General features: G+C 38.7%; 4 protein-coding genes across 11 annotated transcripts in view; 3 read left to right on the forward strand and 1 right to left on the reverse strand.

Annotated features, from left to right (window-relative positions):
- The window catches only part of LOC113035340 (Kv channel-interacting protein 2), a 116,923-nt gene extending 114,511 nt beyond the window's left edge, over positions 1–2,412 (forward strand). For all 6 annotated transcript variants that reach the window (XM_026190856.1, XM_026190860.1, XM_026190859.1 and 3 more), the window contains 4 exons: positions 190–297; positions 510–614; positions 757–819; positions 1,074–2,412. In XM_026190856.1, coding sequence (XP_026046641.1) covers positions 190–297; positions 510–614; positions 757–819; positions 1,074–1,121 — 324 coding nt within the window. In that variant the 3' untranslated portion in view covers positions 1,122–2,412. The remainder of the gene's footprint in view (positions 1–189; positions 298–509; positions 615–756; positions 820–1,073) is intronic.
- A 1,609-nt stretch (positions 2,413–4,021) lies between these two features.
- Positions 4,022–9,299, reverse strand: cox15 (cytochrome c oxidase assembly factor COX15). The gene is made up of 9 exons (XM_026190855.1): positions 9,091–9,299; positions 7,694–7,878; positions 7,462–7,584; positions 7,137–7,323; positions 6,432–6,599; positions 6,242–6,323; positions 4,790–4,944; positions 4,531–4,644; positions 4,022–4,447 (listed from the first exon to the last, which is right to left on the reverse strand). Exons 1-9 carry the CDS (start codon positions 9,163–9,165, stop codon positions 4,316–4,318), a joined length of 1,221 nt encoding a protein of 406 aa, XP_026046640.1. The 5' UTR covers positions 9,166–9,299; the 3' UTR covers positions 4,022–4,315.
- Positions 9,300–9,536: 237 nt separating this feature from the next.
- On the forward strand, positions 9,537–14,508 carry cutc (cutC copper transporter homolog (E. coli)). 3 transcript variants are annotated; one of them, XM_026190913.1, is made up of 9 exons: positions 9,537–9,631; positions 9,823–9,901; positions 10,156–10,215; positions 11,392–11,601; positions 13,401–13,436; positions 13,651–13,784; positions 13,907–13,934; positions 14,030–14,135; positions 14,283–14,508. In XM_026190913.1, exons 2-9 carry the CDS (start codon positions 9,832–9,834, stop codon positions 14,392–14,394), a joined length of 756 nt encoding a protein of 251 aa, XP_026046698.1. In that variant the 5' UTR covers positions 9,537–9,631; positions 9,823–9,831; the 3' UTR covers positions 14,395–14,508. The 3 variants fall into 3 exon arrangements, with proteins under 3 accessions (XP_026046698.1, XP_026046696.1, XP_026046699.1); XM_026190911.1 differs by having other exon boundaries at positions 9,538–9,718; XM_026190914.1 differs by lacking the exons at positions 9,537–9,631; positions 9,823–9,901; positions 10,156–10,215 and adding an exon at positions 10,638–10,759.
- Positions 14,509–17,117: 2,609 nt separating this feature from the next.
- Positions 17,118–18,894, forward strand: part of abcc2 (ATP binding cassette subfamily C member 2) — a 31,581-nt gene continuing 29,804 nt past the window's right edge. Inside the window, exons 1-2 of the mRNA XM_026191141.1 lie at positions 17,118–17,631; positions 18,657–18,833. Coding sequence (XP_026046926.1) covers positions 17,587–17,631; positions 18,657–18,833 — 222 coding nt within the window. The 5' untranslated portion in view covers positions 17,118–17,586. The remainder of the gene's footprint in view (positions 17,632–18,656; positions 18,834–18,894) is intronic.

Genomic DNA, 18,894 nt, shown 5'->3' on the forward strand with positions numbered 1-18,894 from the left:
CATTTCAGCTTCTTTTGAGGAATAAAGGAAGATGTGTGCTCTTCTGAAATTTGTCATCACTTGTGTTTGCACACAAATATGTATTTGTACACCCAGATTAGGCTGTGATAAAGGTTTGACTTTATTTACTGTGTCAACATTTAAGTAAAGATAACACAATGCAGGAAATCGTTCCCGCTTTTGTTGCAGGACTTTGTATTTGGCCTGTCTATCATCCTGAGAGGGACCATTAATGACCGGTTAAACTGGGCATTCAACCTCTATGACTTGAACAAGGATGGCTGCATCACCAAAGAGGTAACACACATGTGATTGTGTTGGATTTGTTGATTTCTTGGTCCCTTTGAATTACTTGCTGATGATTACTCATTATCAATATTTTGCAAGTATGTAGAGATTTCTGGCAGAATATTTATCAATGACATTTTCCATCACACAATAAAAAAAATAATAATTTTTTATTGGAAATTCTCAATACTGTTTTCTCTGTTTCTCGATACACTTTACAGGAGATGCTGGACATCATGAAGTCCATCTATGACATGATGGGGAAATACACGTACCCCACCATGCAGGACGATGCCCCAAGAGAACATGTGGAGAGCTTCTTCCAGGTCAAACAAAACCATGTTTTCTTTCCCCCTCGTTTAATGATTGTTTAAAAGCAGAAAAATATTGATGGCACCAATATTGTTTTGGGGAAAACAATGATGCTGTTAGCCAAATAAATGTCTGGTTGTTGTATTTTCATTTCAGAAAATGGACCGGAATAAAGATGGGGTGGTCACCATAGATGAATTCATTGAGTCTTGCAAAAAGGTAGAGCATTCCAAATCCTGAAGGAGTATTGAAAACATTTTTAGAAATGCACTCCTTTAGAATCCCACCACGCTAATCATGTAACTACAACTGGAGAGAGAGCTAATTGTAGCATAAAGAAAGTCAGGGGAGACATCTAGTCTTGCTCTTTCTAGGAAATCACTGCACCTGACCAAGAACTATTTTCTGCACATAACTCTCCATAAAGCCACAAATTGCACATAAACCTGTGCACATCTCTTACCTCTTTGTAGGATGAGAACATCATGCAGTCCATGCAGCTGTTTGACAATGTCATCTAAACATCTGGACCAGTGAGGACACTGGCACCAGAGAGGGGTACGTGTGTGTGGGTGTGTAAGAGGAATACGGGATTGAAGAGAGAGAGAAAGAGTCTGATTCCATGTGTGTTGCGTGTGTGTGGCTGTCTCCCGACTTGCAAGCTTGTGCTCGTGTCTCTGTTGAGAGCTGAGTCCTGAGGACACAGAGAGGGCCCCCTCCCTCTAACTGGACCCCCCAGTGGCTTCCTCCAAGCAACAAAGGAGAGTACCCAGCGCCCATCCTCATCATGCAGAACCTTATGTTTTATCCCAGAGACACAGAGAAAGCAAGCAAGCAGTGGGCTCACAGCCACCTGCACACCTAACACCCAACCAGCCCCTGCCTGTTTTATTTGAACTTTTATTGCTCTTGCTGACGGAGGGACTATCACAGCCTTTTAATGGTTGAACTCAGAAGAAGGATGCTCTCCCAAAACCCTGATCTCAGATCACTTTTCCCCTTTCCTCCGTAATGGCTGAGAGATGGCATTGTGAACCTGATCTTGCCTCTGCGGATGTGGGTAACACCTTCCTGGAGCCGTTAAGACTCATGGCTCATTTGCTGGCCATACAAATAGAAATGAATCTACAGCCACCTGGTGGACAAGAGAGAAAAAGACACTTCCTGAGGGAGCAACCAACAAACTGGTGATCCGAGCGATTCCGTCTTACGGAGGGAGCTTCAAACTCGTTTTTTCCACAAGGGACTGATTTAAATATCGCATGATGATGTCACTAATATCTACTTATGTATTTACAGAGATACTCCAAAGTCTGCTCGTCTGTCTGCTGTCCTAGTCATTCACAGGTGCCTCACCCTTTGCGTATGTGTGCGTGCATGTGTAACAGGAGATGTCATCTGTCTTACAAATGTAAGACTCTTGTGACACAACACCCACCTTCATTCACAAGATTTCGGTAGAGTAATTCCCAGCCTTCCAAACTATTACAATCCTAACAGTAGTTGTCTATTGACTGTTGTACATTTTCTAGCATTCCCAGTGGTGTGATATTAGGCTGTACAATGTGGGGATTGCACTATAATTTAATGAGCCGTTTTGACCCTAGCAGCTTCTCTCGACATGGGAATGACATACCACAATCGTACTAGTCTATGAATATACATTCAAAGAGAAGATTATTAGATTGCAGATTGTATTTGTGAACTTATTGTAATCTGAAATGTCATGTGGTTGTCACAGGTTCTACCACTTGAAAAAACACAAAAGTCCCCACACCCTTTTTGCATTAAATCTGACTATTTCCATTTCAAGGAGGCATAAAGTGATTGTGTGTAGCAGGGGAAGACAAAGTTTGATAGCAGTTTTCTTTTTTCTGTGCCCCCATTGTTCACTCCATTTCTTATTCTCCCTCTCTGTAACACCAAAGAAAAGATATCAATTAAAAAGGTACATAAAGCCACTTAAGGCAAGACATTTAGCCCACCTGTGGGTGAAGACAGAGGGAGTTACTGGGTATCAAGCTGGATAAGGGGCAATCAGAGATAAGAGGTAGACTACATGTAGTTTATCTGCACGCTGTCAAGTGCAATTTTAGGTTGTGAACCCATCCATTAGGCTCAGATTAATTATTTTAGAGCAATTTGCAACCACTTATTTGCTTCTTTTCACACTAGAACTAAGCAACACAAATGTGAGATGATGTGAGGCACTCGGGCCGTAATTAAATCGGCCAAGTGTCTTAAAAGCTGAAACAAACATGAAATAGCAATAATGTTCTCCACTCACCCAACGTCTCCTTCCTCTCAGAGCACACTATAACGGCCCTGGTTAAAATATGCACTTCCGGCCCTGCAATTTCTTATTTTTTTATGTTCTGCAGTTTTTACATTTATACGTTCTGGAAGAATGGTTTGGCTCTGATTGTTCCTGCCCACAGTTACGTTATTTTCCCCAAACACAAGGAAAACCTGTCTATACCCGCATGTACTGTGTCTAGAACAATGAAAACCTACTAACCCGTGGTACTGACTGTCTAGCTAGCCTAAACTGGTTGCATAGCATATTCAAAATGTGTATATTTTGTACAGAGATAATAAAAAAAACAAAAAACACAGTTACTATGCAAAATGGACTGGCGTGTGAATTTATCAGACTATACATAAATTGTCTTTATTAAAATACGTCCTTTCAGTGAGATAAAGTACAAAGTACCTGTAGCAATAACATTTGACATTTTGACCTGTCACAGCAGGAAAAAACAGTGTATATCAGCTTAAGTGAGGACCTGCTTTTATTCATTCTGGTACACTTTCAGTGCTTTGGGAGAGTCATCATAAATTCCCCCTTTTTCCACATCTGTGAGTCCAAAAAAAGGGAAATAGGCAATGTCCATAATAATATTCAAATTATGATTCATCATAATGTCAACAGGAAACATTTACAGCTTAAATATACATAATTACATAAACCATCCCAGGAGCCAGGTCTCCTTCCACTAACAGGCAGTAGTATCTATGCAGATTCACCCGACCATGTGACAATTTCATAACCAAAATGTCATCCAGAACATTTTTTAAAAGTGTGAGCATCAACAAATACAGTAATTCAGTCTACATTTCTGAAGAACCAGCTGACTCCAAACCATGTACACAGCCTTCAACTGCCAGGTTATTAAAGCTGAAAATTTTGTTTTGTTTCGTATGTTCTAATGAAATTCCTGGCACAGCAAAACACTTCACAAGTTGGGTTTCTCTGACAGCAAAAGCTTTCGCAATCATTTGAGTGTATTTCTGATGACGGCCTTGATGCATATTTTTTTTAAGGACTCTCCTGTGTAAAGTATCATGAGCACAGCAAGTGGGACATGGATGACCGGTGGAAAAAAAAATCTCAAGTAAAACTGAATTTAATGAATGTGATTTCTTTTTTTCCCACTTTAGGAATATTATCTTTATTTAAATAAAGTTTAACTTGTATTGTGATTTCTATTACTCGTGATTGGGGGAAAAAAAGATTGCAATGTGCAGGGGTGAAATTGTTTGAGCTTTTTAAGTGGGGGCTGACATACCCCACTGAACAGATGCTTCAGCATATACAGAAAAGTCCATCATTAAATAAAGAACACAGTTTCATGTTTTTCGAGTTCACTACTGCCTCTTAAAACTTTGACCTGCAGCGACCAGGGATAGGTTTTCTCTGTAAAACAGCAGAAATTTACTTGGGCATTCTGCGAAGCTCTGCCAGAACCCAAATAGCCAGCGAGAGAAGAGCCACTGAGCCAGACTGGTGAGTTGCAGCCAGCGGAGTGGGGACATAAAGTAACAGCGTGGCGATACCTAGTGCAACCTGAAAAGCACAAAAGCACAATTTGTTTATACTGAAGGGTAATGGACCTATTTGTATAGCAATTACAGTGTCTTCTAGCCTACCTGTGTATAGGCCATTGCTGCCAGGAGGCTGATGGCAATCTTAGCCCTCTTGGGAAGCATCATTCTCCTTGAGAACAGATACAGGCCTGTAATTGCAGTCAGAGAAGTAATCCCCTGAGAAAAGAAAAAGACATCTTGAGGGGTACATATTAACATTTCATTACACATCAATCTAAAAGAGTTATAAAACTTGGAAATATTATGTTTAATTAGAATAAAAACAATGAAATGCCAACATTTTTTAGCTATAATAGCATACCAAAATTCTATGATCAAATTGCACAGTGGTGGGATTTTCGAAGAAATTCTTGAGGGTCGGAGAGAAGGCCAGCAGATCATCAGGAATCCATCTATCTGCCATCTTAGGGAAGGAGTTATAAACAAGCCCAGCATCCAAACCAGCGACAAAGGCACCTGTGTAAAGGTACATGCATAAGTGATTCAAATACATCTCCATGAATAGAGATTAAACCACATTTGTATTGCCTTTAATTACATTAACTTTACTTTTCTACACAGCCGCTCAACCCATTTGCCCTCTAAGAGCCAACTTTACAAAAGACCTTTCGATTAAAATCAAACCAGATGAATAAGCTTTTTGTTTCAACATTTACCAAAAGCCAAGATACAGTACTCAAATTGTAGCCCAAAAACATTACATGGGGTAGCAGGCCAAATGTCTTTCCTCAAACCATAAGTTTCAGAGTCAAAGTGCGAAGCTTCATACAGACTGTGAGGTGACTGGCGTAGTATGCGCCTGTTAAGAGAGGAAATGTGACACTATATACACTTAGGGTTACTCTAATGGAGTCAGCTGTGAGTTGCCATGAATGACTCTGAGTGACTGTCACTCTAGTATTCATTAGTCAGTCTTGTTGTGAATTTACAGTTGAAGAATTTTATGTAACACATTGTGCTTTTTGCAGACGCAAATAAGCAGAACACTTTGAAGAGTTTTTAATGATGTGTTTTTGGCAAATGACTCAGGTGACTGTGTTATTATTGTGCTGTTAGATTTAACTGCTGCTTTTGATACAGTGGATCATAATATTTTAATTTCCCGTTTAGAGCAGTTGGTGGGTATGCGGAGTACCGCACTGCAGTGGCTCAGATCCTATTTGGCAGAGCGAACGTTCTCTGTGAAACTAGGGGAGTTTGTATCCTCTACTGCTTCTCTTCAATGTGGGGTTCCACAGGGTTCAGTTTTAGGCCCGCTTCTTTTCTCTCTATATCTCCTACCCCTTGGGTCTATTTTCAGGAAACATGGGATTTCTTTCCACTGCTACGCCGATGACTCCCAGATTTATTTCCCACTTAAAAAGATAAATGGCTTCTCAGTAGACCCGCTGCTCAGATGCCTTGATGAAATAAGGACTTGGATGGCTTTGAACTTTTTACATTTTAATGAACAGAAAACAGAAGTGATGGTTTTTGGTGGCGCTTCTGAGGCCACTATTATAGATCTTGGTTCACTGGCACAGTATGTTAAACCAGTCATCACAAGTGCCACTTTAAAGAACACCTATGCTTCTATGATGGTCGTCTTCACTATTAACATCCTGCTTTTTGAGAAATTTCTGTGCAATTTTGCTGTAGTTACAGGTAGTTCACTTTGTTTCCCCAAAGTGGCTTGAGACTGAAAGCAGCACTTCGGTAGACAGATTCTGCGACCCCATTTGTGACACTGAATTCTCTTAAGATCCAGTATTACCTGAAAGAGCAGTGAGGAAGACGAGTCCACCAGTACCCTTGGCAAACCTCCTGAGCTGCATGAGTTTTTTGGTTTCTGCTATCTGTGAAAAAGGTGCCATTATTCAAGTTAAAAAAAAAGACTGTTTCACTTTACATTTCTCCAAAATTTATCATTTGTGTTTTTTCTGTAGGCAAGAGTCCCTCTGTACCCTGTGAGCTGGCAGCAGCAGAGTAAGCCCTGTCCACATACTGGCACAGTAGAGCAATAAGGCAGAACCAAGATGGGCGCTCAGACGATACTGGCTGACACGAGGGATGTCATGAGACTCGGGCTTCTCCTCCAACCCGCTTTTCACCATGTACCACCCCAGAAGGCCCTGACAAAACAAACACATGTATACACATTCCTTACTTTACATTTATAATAAACCCGATGGTGACAATAATTAAATATTAGTACAATCAACCTATTTAAAGAAAAAAGAAAAAAAAAACAATGCTATAAGTGACTGAGAATTAGCTATGACGTAAATCCAAAACACATCTGAAACTAACAACGCAGCCTGTTCAGTACAGCTGATTCCTTCTGTACAATTCCGGCTACTTTTACGCCGGAGTTTTTAAACTTGTCAGTGACAGACTAATGTCTCAATATACGGAATGATAATTATAGCATAAAATATAAGGACTCAGAAATGTCAGCAATGTCAGTGTGAAAAGAAGCTGCAACTACCAGAATATAAGTGAGAGAATGCACAAAGAGGTAGAAAGCATTGAGGGACAAATAAGTTTACTAATGGCTACTTCTGCAGGTTATGATGTAGGCTCAACAAAGATTCACTGCAGAAGTCTAAATCAGGCATGAGGTAATGATTATTTCCAGTGATCTTCTCATTTCCACAGCTGTGTCTTACCTGGAAGAAGACAAATCCACAAAGACCCAGCACTTTTCCCTTCATGGAGCGAGTGAAGTATCCTTTTTTCCAGAAGTAAATAGTAGGGAGGATGTATGCCAAGCCAACCAGCCTGCCCCACATACGATGTCCCCATTCCATGTAGAAGATAAACTTAAACTCTGGCAAAGTCATGTTATGGTTCAATCTAAACAAACAAAACACATAATAATACCAAATTAACTAATTGCCGCATTAGAGGCCAGACCAATACATAACACAGAGACACATTTAATTAAATTTATCAGGCCTTTATGTACTCTGATTCTGAAAAATGAGACCTTACATTTTGAATTCTGGAAACTGCTGGTACTTTGAAAACTCAGCTTCCCACTCTCCTTCTGACTGTGGTGGTTTCATCTCTCTCACCAGATGCCAATCAACCATGGAAAGCCCAGATTCTGTCAGTCTAATAAAAAAAAAATACATAAAAATACAGCAATGTAGTAAATGCCTGTTAACAGTACTTCAGTGAGTAAGTAGTACATACAGACATACTAATTTTAAAACGTGCGTACCTTGTGACACCACCCAAGACAATAGCCCCAACCACCAGTCCACTGCAGCCAAGTAACCATCGACCCACTATGCGATTTGAGGCTGCATTGGGGACAGAAGCTGCTGCTGCTGAAGTGGACGTTCCTCCCTCCACTGTGACGGTGCTGTGACCTCTCTTCAAGAGCCATTTTCGAAGTGGTGAACGCTAATGTAAATAAAAGGGAGAAGTGGCTTGAAATGATGATGGACAACACAAGCATTAAAGCTTCAACTTTACCTTATTATAAAAATAAAAAAAAAGTCATTTTAAATGTCATTTACACTCAGCACCCTTCATCCAGTACATCGACTATCCCTTCTCTGCACATGTCCAACCCATCTCAACCTTTATTCTTTAATTTTGTCCACTCAACCTGAGCTGTTCCTGTTATCTGCTGTCAGACTCCACAACAAAGACTCTGTGGATGACCACACATATGCAGACACACACACACACACACACACACACACACACACACACACACACACACACACACACACACACACACGTGCAGTACCACTAAGTGTAATTTATCTGACGACACATAGTATTTTATTCTATTTTATATTGCATGTTATTCCTTTTATCCTATTCCACTGATTTTCTTAATTTTTGCTGCTTGTAACTTTGCACTGTCCACTTTCTGCCGTGACCCAACAAATTTCCCACATGTGGGACTAATAAAGGTTTATCTTATCTGTCACAAATCACCCCTGGCATTGGTCTCCACCCACACCCACGACTGCCTGCACTTTCTTCTTCACTGTGGCTTTGGATGCAGTGACACCCCCACCTTGAACCCATCTGTCACTGCTACCCCACACCTCACCAGTGTCTAGCTGTCCTCCAATATAGTGCACCACACACATATACTCGCATATAAGCAGCATGTTAACAAATTACGAAAGCACAACACATGTAAGGTGATTCTATAGTTTTAGATATGTAAGAGCTAATTAACCTACTTTACTTCAAGCTTATAAACAAAGGCTTACGGTATTGCTGAATTTGATATCACTATCTTTTCTGAAAATTTAGTTACTGATAAATCAAAAACCTTCTTAAAGGGTCTATGATATTAGTTCTTCCATTCTGAATTTATTTTTTCAGCTCAAATGCTAATCTAAGAGTTTGCATTGCCTAGACATGGGTGATGTAAGTTAGCTGTTGGACGTGACTACTCTTGAGTACACCTAAACACCTAATGTTACCTGTCCTAACTAATTCAAACACATATTAAAAACAAAGCTGAACAAAGAGCAGCTGACAGATGTGTAATGTGACATATTGTGTATATTACTGGCAGCGTGTGACCTTCCCAATGACGCTTACTTAAGCTATTGGCTAAAATTAGCGGCTAACACAAGTCATACTCACGGTGCTGTACTGAAAGCTCTTTCCAGCACTTCTGCACCCACAAAAAATTGTTGTCCGCAACGACGAAATTAACATCTCTGTGCTCCAAGACTCGTCGCTAGTGCTGAAGCTATCCAACAGTGTTGCAAAAGCTTCAGCACGTTTGTTACTGTGCTGTCACCCGGCTGGTTTCCTAACGGCCAGTTTCAACTTTGACCTTCTGACGTCACAAGAAATTTACTCACTAAATAAAATTTATGTCTTTTTCTTTGTCAGGAACGAAACATACTCAACATAAATAAATATATATATATATATACAACAAAATATATATACATATAAATAATATACCAGGCTTTCGAAATTATATTACACAGACTAGAACGTTTGGGGGGAGGGGGGCTTGTTTTTTCTTCAGGCGTATCCTGCATGGGCGGGCATACGTCGCATTTCGCCCAGTAATGCATCATAAAACGTTTATATATTATCACCCGTCTAATCGCGTGTTTTGAATTCAACGACCCGGAAAACGGTGATCTACGGACTAGCTGTATGAGCTGAAGTAAGTCTCACAAAACATGACCTGACTTCATATCGTTTTTAAACGACTGATACGGTTCCATGAGTCGATAAGACGTGGATTTAACAGGTAGCTGTAGTAGTAGTTAAAACCTAAAGATGAATGAACGTGTTAACTGAGGAGTTTTCACGTAATCTTGTTTGCTCACTAACTGTATTCCTGTCTCTTATTAGACTGTCAGTATGGCAGAGTGCTTTTTAATGGAGGTGTGCGTGGACTCAGTGGAGTCTGCTGTCAATGCTGAACGAGGAGGTCAGTAAAGTGAACAGTAGTGAACACTGTCATGCCGTACTATTATTAAACTCACTGTGGCGTGCTTGCTAGATTGGTCATGCACAGGCAGTTCTACTTAAAAACAGAGTTAACGGTTGCATAATATTGAAGTGTTAGCTCAGACATATCTCTACCATGAGTATTAAATTGGCACGCAGTGTTATTTAATTCCTCAAAGATTACAGGCTGTAAAAGTCTATATAGGTGTAATCAGAACTTGTCTGTCCTGGCAGGTGCGGGTCGACTTGAGCTGTGCTCTAGTCTTCTGGAGGGTGGGCTCACTCCGAGTCTAGGTGAGCATCTGCAGATACCCCTAGCAAAAAACAAAAGAAAAGAAAAGAAAAGCTGTCGCATCAGGCGCCAGCAGATCTTTCAGGTTTTAGTCAACTGGAACTTGCCAAGTTGCATTACTGCCATCTTCTGGAAAATCCTTAAATACTATTTAACAGACAAGGCTTGGGTCAAAAAGACTTTCTACCCTTTCTCAATCACATTACTATGACCTCCATGGAAAAAGAGATCTAATAAGGACTTAGGAAAAAAGAACAGGATGCACATAGAATTTGACTGTTCTTACACACAGCTCTACTTCAAAAGTAGGAGTATGATGTTTAGAGGTCACCTGTGGGTTTATATACCCTTTAACAAATCTAAACATCAGCAGACTATGACATAAAATAGAATAAAAAAAAAAAAACACAGTTAATGTGTTAGCTGTCGATTATGGCTATGTTTGTTTTTAATAATAGTCAGGTAGTGTATCTCTTTGAATTATGGGATGTCATTATGTCCTTTTCTTTCATAAAGCCTGCTCTGATGCAGCCTCTGCTAAGAGAGGTAAAATAAAAGAATAAAAACCTTTTCTTAGTATTTAGAGAACTCGATTGGCTCTTGTTATGCCACCTAGACACACTTCAGTCGGTTAGAAACCTTCCTAAGCAATTTCTTTCTATGTGACTGCAGCCCAGTTCATGAAAGAAAAGCATTAAAGTGTGTAGATCCTTGTCGTTCTTACCGCCCTCTCTGCAGGTTTGCTGTCATCATGTCTCTGAAGGTCATACTGGTTCAGTTTGGTGGGATAAAGTCAGAGACATGATGGATGTTGCTTGTGCTGTGGAGAGTTTTATTTTGGCTGTTATGTCTATTCATGTCTATTATTGGTTTTTATTACTTTTGATGTTCTCTTTTCCGCTGCTTCCCCTACGTTGTGCCATACCAGTTTATTATGACTGTGTAATATAGATACCTACTCTCTGTGTTTAGTCCAATACAGCAACCACTGTTGAACAATTTTATTCCACCCTCTGATTCGCAGAGTTTCATATAAATACATATAATGCCTTTATAACTTGAACCCAATTAACTATGTCTTCAGTAGTCCATAGTCTGTACTAAGCATTATCCTATTTTATATAGGAAGCCTGGGCATTTGTTGCATGACACATAATTCCACCTGTACTTTACTCCAGGTGTGCTACATGTAGTGAAGCAGTATGTCAAAATCCCCATCTATGTAATGATACGCCCTCGTGGGGGCGACTTCCTGTACTCCGACCTTGAAGTGGACGTGATGAGAAAGGACATAGAGCTTATGAAGAGCCAAGGAGCCGATGGGCTCGTTCTGGGTGCCTTGACAGAAGATGGACGGGTGGATGCAGAGCTCTGCATGGAGTTATTGGGTATGGTCTCTTTATATATTTGACCTGATTTGTTACATCACTCTAAATAACAATGAAAAGGCCAGACAGAATATATACAGTAACACTAAAAATAAACCAATAGTTATAAGAATTATATCTATGAGTTCGATAGATTGAGGAAACACCATCAACCTTTAGAAAGAGTACACAAAAACATATGCCTTCTTTTAAAATTAAATATTTCTGGTTTATATTGTAGAGACTTGTGATTTATTCTAAATAGTATCCCCAGATTGTTTCCAATACTGCAATATTGTAAATATACTTTCCTAAAAAATGAAATGCAAGTCAGAAAGGCAAAATATGATCACAATAGTGTAGAAGCCACAGAAATTTCATTGCTATGTCCAAGATTTTTAGTCACTTTTCAATGATAAGACAGATCCATAATACAGTCCCAATCAAATGCTGAAAAATGGCAAAAAGTAATATTTTGCATGGTTGGGTCTTAACAAGCTTCCAAGTAGAGCTTCAACATGCAACAAGAAGAAATGGGTGTGAGACAAAACATTTATTTGAGATTGCAATTTATTGAAAACAACGGTTAAACTGAAACAGGCCATTGTTGCCATTTTTCAAGTGGTCTCAAACTTTTGATCGGGACTATTTCTATATTAATCAAGTCACATCAGATTTCCTTCCATTTCCTTCAGTGTGGCACCTTTTATTTAGCCACAAAAAAGAAAAATAAACATGAACTTGCTGTTGAATTGTAAAGTTCTGAAAAAGCTGGCAAAACACACAAGAGCCAATATTTCTGGACCCTTCATTCTTCACATGTTTTCACTTAAAAAGAAAACAAATAATTTACAAGGCCTAAAGCACTTGCAGTCTAAACATGAGCGTTTGACCTTAACTTGGGTTAATTATTTATTAAGGGATCAACAAAAGATCTTCCGGAAACTGTATTAGGAGGTGCAGACATGATAGTGTGCAAAACAATTGAATGTAACTCCTGCACACTGTTTCGCTTACCTCCAAAACATTTATTAAATTATATTGTTTTGGTCTGAATAACCCATTCACATGTATGGAAAAGCATACCAGAAAAGTTCAAATCATCCAATCAGCTGATGGACACTTTGCTCTGTATTTTTGCCGTTAGTTAAGGGATAACATTGAAACAGACACCAGTTTGTTTCAGTAATTTTGTTTTTGTGAAAGAGGAACATTTTACAGGTTGTCAGGAGTGCAGAGAGTTTGAACTAGTAGGCTTGAGTATCCAATATTTGTATTTTTACTATGCAAATATAGCTAATTTATTATGGGACACCACTTGTTATGAAGATGCACAGGTAAAGACGTGTTACAGCAGGCTTGGTAATCCAGTTTTAATCTCACACAAGGTTTCATGTAGCCCGTCATATGTCAGCTCTCCAGAGAAGGAAATGCACTACATCTCCACAAGATAGTTGTGACCCATGTTAAGCGAAATCAACCAGCACCATGAGTTCATCATATTTCCAAAGGTCCTACTGAGACCTCAGAACATGGTAGGGCTAACCTCCAAAAATCAGACACTATATATTCTCTCAAGTTTTTATCACTATCTTTGCATTGTTACTTGCAATATGCAGTATAAAAAAGTGAAGCCAACAATCTTTGATATAGAGTATAGCAGTACAGCTGGCTATGAGTGATGGCTTTCATAAAGGTAGGAAAAAAAAAGCTTATATTGCTTATATTATACAAGTCGTATTTCACAGTTTTGCACTTTTGTTTGACATTTTGTACTTTTCCATTTCTTTCTTTTGTTTTCTTACTTTTTTGCACACTAGCTGCTGCCCGTCCCTTGCCTGTCACCTTCCACCGAGGTAAAAGTTTCTTCTTCAAAGTGCTTTTCAGCTTTAAGCTTTTAAAATTCTTTTCAGCTACAGTTACACTTAAAAAGCATCACAAATTCTTAATGGAATAAAAGCCTTACATAATGCTATTATCAGGTATAGCTCCGAAAAGGTATAGAACGTCTTAATGATATATTATTAAGCCTGGGCTTTTATTATGACACTAATCATGATCCTACTGCAGCTTTTGACATGGTTCATGACCCAGCAGTAGCTCTGGAGGCGCTGATATCGTTAGGGTTCGAGCGTGTGTTGACTAGTGGCTGTGACAGCTCCGCTTTGGAGGGACTGCCTCTCATTAAACGGCTTGTTGATCAAGTACGTGTACCCATATGATTGTCTTTCTTTACATGCAGACATATGAAACTCTAATAGCTGTTAGGTTATTGTTCTTGATCTTTCATAAAACCTTTAATTTTCACATCATTTCTACTCAACAGGCAAAGGGCAGAATTATCATAATGCCTGGTTAGTGCCTCCGCCATTGCTCCTTTGTTATTTATGTGTGAATTTTTACAACCTTATTTATTTATTCACTGTCACTGTTTTTGTTTTGATAACAGGAGGAGGCATCACAGAAAGGAACCTACAGAGAATATTAGAGGGGTCAGGGGCTCAAGAGTTTCACTGCTCAGCCCGCTCCAGCCGGGAATCTGCAATGAAGTTCAGGTGTGTTTATTTTCCAGTCTCAGGCGAGAGGTGGGATCTGTCCCTTTGGTTGCATGCATTAGGAGACTTCTTGCAACCTCATGTCGATCTAATTATTATTTTTTCTATATAATTCTCTTCTTCTTCTCTTCTCTTGACGTTGTGCAGGAACACCTGCGTCTCAATGGGAGCTTCTTTCTCAGCACCTGAGTACGGCCTGAAGGTGGCAGATGTTAGCAAAGTCCGAACTCTAAACGCAATAGCCAAAAATACCTTGTGACTGTATAACAGTCATGATAGACTGGAAAAAAAAAATACCTCAAAAGTAATCATGAGTAATAATACTGATGTGTACTGATTAAATTCCATAAATAAATGTCATAATCGCCAGAAAGCTCTGCTTTTTGTTTTTTTCTTTTAAGATATAAAATCACCAATGAATCAGTCCTTGTCCAGTTAAAGAGCAAAGACATTAATGCATCTCACAGAGTATCTGTGAATAATATGATGTCTATATATGGGAGCACTTCTCTAGTGATATCATCCAATAATGTGCATAGAGAACTACTCATGTGTCTGAATGTGCAGTCTGATTTATAGGATTTGGAAAACAGGTTTGCTAAAATATGTTAATAATTTAAACATACAGGAGATGTGTACACAAATCTGTAAAAGTTCACTTTTTGGGTGTGTGTGTGTGTAAAAGATTCTGTAAATATGAGATGTTTAAAAAGCCCCTCACCTGTGAGGAGTATAAGAAGCTGAAAAAATGTGTAGTTTGTAAAGTTTTCAATAATAATAAGGCCATTTGTACTCTTCTTTTTTTATTATTAGTGTATAATTCACATACTGAGTCTTTTACACAGGTAAAAACTTTTCATTGTAGTTTTAATTTGTTTTGATGATCTATGTATGCACAAACTGTTATTTTACACAGTCATGAACCTCTGGTCTCACATCTTAATAGATTTTCTTTTTTATTTTTTTTTTATAGGCATTCATAAAACAGAGTAATCCAGGTCAAACAGATTCACACCTCTCTGCACACTAACAAATGACATTGCTGCAGTAATGCCCCCCATGTATGTTCAACTACAGTTGATTTCTACACTGAAAATGTGTATTTTTTTCCTAATGAAAGATAACTGCTTTTTAAAATGGCAAAACAAAATATCAGTTTTACATAACTCCCTATTTAAAGTGATACATAATGCACAGTTGTGACTTCCTGTTTTCGTTTTTTCTCTGTTCATTTTCATCTTCTTCTTCTTCTTCTTTTAATAAAAACAGTTTTCATATTAGATTACATCTTCTGTCTTTTAAAAAAATATTATGCATTATGCACAAAACTTTCCCTAAAATGATTTGACTTGGTTGAAATATTAAAAGCTAGTTTCTTTAATTGTTTTTATTTGACTTTTGACACACTGCACAGACATTTCTGTTGTTGTTTGGCTTATCTTTGCTTATCAGCTGGTGGCGTCTGGTCAGAGACAAAGTTTTTTACAAGTGAACAAAACGCTCTATCCTCTATTATAAGGGCAGTACAGAGTGATTATTCTTATTAAAGTACATTTTTGATAATAGTTTAGTCTACGTGTCAGTAGAAAGGAAAGCTAATCTGAGTTTTGATGACAGATAAAACAATCATATGTGTGTGTATATATGTACATATATAAGTGGAACCAGAAAAGTTTTTAAAGTCAGAGAAGAGGTTTTTTTTATTCAAATATTCATCTACATCTCTGAGTTTTACTTTTATCATATTTAAAATCTACTACAGTCAGCTTTACCATTTCTCTGAAAAAGCTGCATCTTTTTTTCCTGCTGTGAGTGTCCTACCCTTTGTACAGATATCTTAAAATCAAGTCCTTGTCAATGTAATTGGATAAACACTGGATAACGACATGCATGAGTTGTTTTCACGTGTAACATAGCTGTCCTTGATGCTTTACACCCAATGAGTCATGTGATGTTACCAGACATTTTAATAATTAACCAGTTTTAGGACCATTGCAATCAGTAAAAGACTCACACACACTTGTGTGTTGTCACGCGCTTTAATAACCTCCCTGCTTAACGTGCTTTCCCTGTGTCATGCTGATTCTTCATTTAACTGCAACTACAATTTAGGAAGTCTCTATTGAAAAATTCACTGATAATCTTGTTTACCAAGTTGTTTATTGGTCTGCCATTAGTTGCGAGCATGGTTAGGAGTATGTACAGAGGTGAAGTTCAAAGGTGATTTTGTGTTTTCTCTTGCTGTTTTGAGAAGTGTCTGAGGTTTGCATAACACATAACTTCTATTGGTTTGTCAAAACCTATTGATTATTCTTAATCTTAAGTAGTTTCATTTTTATCCTCCTGTGTAGACAGACTCACTCTTATTAGCAGCGATGATTTTTTCATTTTATGGGTGATTGAGTCTCTGGTGCCTAGAAAAAATTCTCCTACAAAAATAGTCCATCAACACAACTGACAGCAGCACAAAAGCTTTTTTTTGTTAAGCTGTAAAAGCTTGATTGCTCCTCCAGAGACGCTCTCAACCTTTAGTTAAATTTCTGCAGAGCGCAGACAATGAAAATTAATCTATACTCAATCTTACGTTGCTCTTTGGTTTTTGGAGCATGCACCCTGATCAGAATGGGACACAAAAAACAGCAAACGAGAAAGAAACAGCTTCACTAGTTAGCAGTTTGTCAGCCTGCAGCTTGTTTACAGTTCAGCAGCTTCAACCTTCAGCAGCCTCATTCAAATGCATGACTACCCAAATCTAATCAAATTGATTTTGATCCGATTGAATCTGACTTTTGTTCCACAAATGAGTCTCGGTTCAGAAGACAGTGAAGACGTGCTGAGGAGAAGTGGAAACATAACAGGAAAAGGGGTCTAATGAGACCACTCCCTCCCTTTCCTGAAACACATGCCCTTTGGTGGGCTGTCCCCCAACACTGCAAAAACTGCATGGTAAGACTTATGCAAGGCCTTCTCTTTTGTGAGAAACCCATCTGCACGACATGTTGAACTTTAAACATGTGAGTGTGGAGGAGTGTCTTTGTGCTGGTGCAAAGCTCGATGCTCAATGACTTTGCTAAATCTGTTGGATGTTCTCAGTGGCTCATTAGGAGAGCTGTAGTAGACTTTTTGAAGACACTGTTATCCAACTAAAGAACATCTGCCGAAAAAGAAAGAAATCAGCATTCGGGACATGACTATCAGTTCTTCTATTCTTTACACCAATCCAGTATAAGTGTCTTTTCTCTGCAGAGGGAATAAGCAACTTTTTCTTTCAGCTTAAAAGCTTCATGGATCAAAGTCCTTCACAGCCACATCCTGTAATTGTCAGTGGAGTGTGGGCGGACAGAGGAGAAAGCAGCAGTATTTGAGTCAAACGCGGCAGTAGCGGAGCAGAGGGTGAGAGGCGTCGGGTTGTCCGGTCAGCTGAGGTCGACTGAAGCCATCACTGTAAAGCATGTGTGCGGCAGCTCTGGAGGAGTACTGTGGGTCCATTTTTTGGGTGAGTTTAACAAACAGAAATAACTAAGAAGTAAAAAAGTAACTTTTAAGAATTGAGGAAAACTTGAAGAATTTAGGTAAATTGATTCACTGTGGCCTCCAGTGTTTTTAGCCTCTTGAGATTGAAAATCACTCAATAAGCTGATGCAAACACATATGTTTAGTAACCTACAAAGTAAATTGTCTGGAAAATAAGTTGAGAATTGCAAAAGATAGACACAATATCTTAAAACATCATGCCAGAAACCCGCTGATGTCATAGTGTAGCCAGATGTTTGAAGTCCTTTCTGTGCTTCTTTCTATGCTACTGTATGACAAGAGAGAAAATCTAACCTATTTGAGACAGATTAAAAGGCAGCATACATTGAAGACTTTGTCAGAAAGATTACACAATAATGAACAGCTGTTCATTGTTATCATTATAGAAGGTTGTGCTTCCTATTTTTCATAGGAAGCATGAAGTGGATTTTCCAAGAATACAGAAAAATAGATGATTAAGTTTTATACAGAATTTTATCATAAGCAGCATCAGCATTTCCTCCCCTTTACACATAGTAAATATGTGACAGGCCAGTAATCACTAGGACATGACGTAACCTGTGACTCGGCCACAGCTTTAATTCTGTGTTATTATAGATTTTTAAATAAAAACACTTGTTAAAGTACATTCAGATATGTGTCGCTTCAGTCACATGATGTTTGCTTCAATACAGTAATGCATTAGCCATTAAAAGAGTTATGTATCGCTGTTAGCCACCTTCAAAAAGAAAACACAAAATGGTAAGGATTGCTGCTTTTTTCACATAAGCTACCATGTTATACTTCTAGTTTGAACTGTTTGGTCTGACGATAGTTAAACTTCGAACCATTTCTAGACTTTTTCAAAAATAATTTTACACATTAAACGTTTTAATCTGTGATAAACGGAGTCTGTGTCTGTGATTTAATATTGGTGGGAGATTGATGAGATTTGCCAGCAGGATTTTGTGATGCATGTGTGTTTGTGTGTGTGTATGTGCCCTTCAGAATGCTTCATATCTAGAGCGACCAGACCCAGACATCCCAGTATGTGTGGAACAGACAGTTCTTGTCTGGATACCTCTGGGCTTCCTGTGGCTCTTTGCCCCGTGGCACCTGGTGCCTCTCTTTAGAAGGCCAAAAGTAAACACAAAGCACCTGTCCAAGCTTTACATCTGCAAACAGGTAAGAAATACTCTCTGATAAAGACATCCCATCAAAAACACAAATGCTTAATTTTATAACT

Source organism: Astatotilapia calliptera, chromosome 13, assembly GCF_900246225.1.
Source record: "Astatotilapia calliptera chromosome 13, fAstCal1.2, whole genome shotgun sequence".
Taxonomy (NCBI): Eukaryota; Metazoa; Chordata; class Actinopteri; order Cichliformes; family Cichlidae; genus Astatotilapia; species Astatotilapia calliptera.

Coding starts and splice junctions, on each gene's coding strand:
- cox15 (XM_026190855.1), bottom strand. CDS start 9,165: ATGTTAATTTCGTCGTTGCGGACAACAATTTTTTGTGGGTGCAGAAGT. Junction 7,585..7,693: donor GTCTTGGGTGGTGTCACAAG/GTACGCACGTTT, acceptor TTTTTTTATTAG/ACTGACAGAATCTGGGCTTT. Junction 4,945..6,241: donor CTTCCTCACTGCTCTTTCAG/GTAATACTGGAT, acceptor ACCTTTACACAG/GTGCCTTTGTCGCTGGTTTG.
- cutc (XM_026190913.1), top strand. CDS start 9,832: ATGGCAGAGTGCTTTTTAATGGAGGTGTGCGTGGACTCAGTGGAGTCT. Junction 11,602..13,400: donor GCTCTGCATGGAGTTATTGG/GTATGGTCTCTT, acceptor TTTGCACACTAG/CTGCTGCCCGTCCCTTGCCT. Junction 13,437..13,650: donor GCCTGTCACCTTCCACCGAG/GTAAAAGTTTCT, acceptor ATCCTACTGCAG/CTTTTGACATGGTTCATGAC.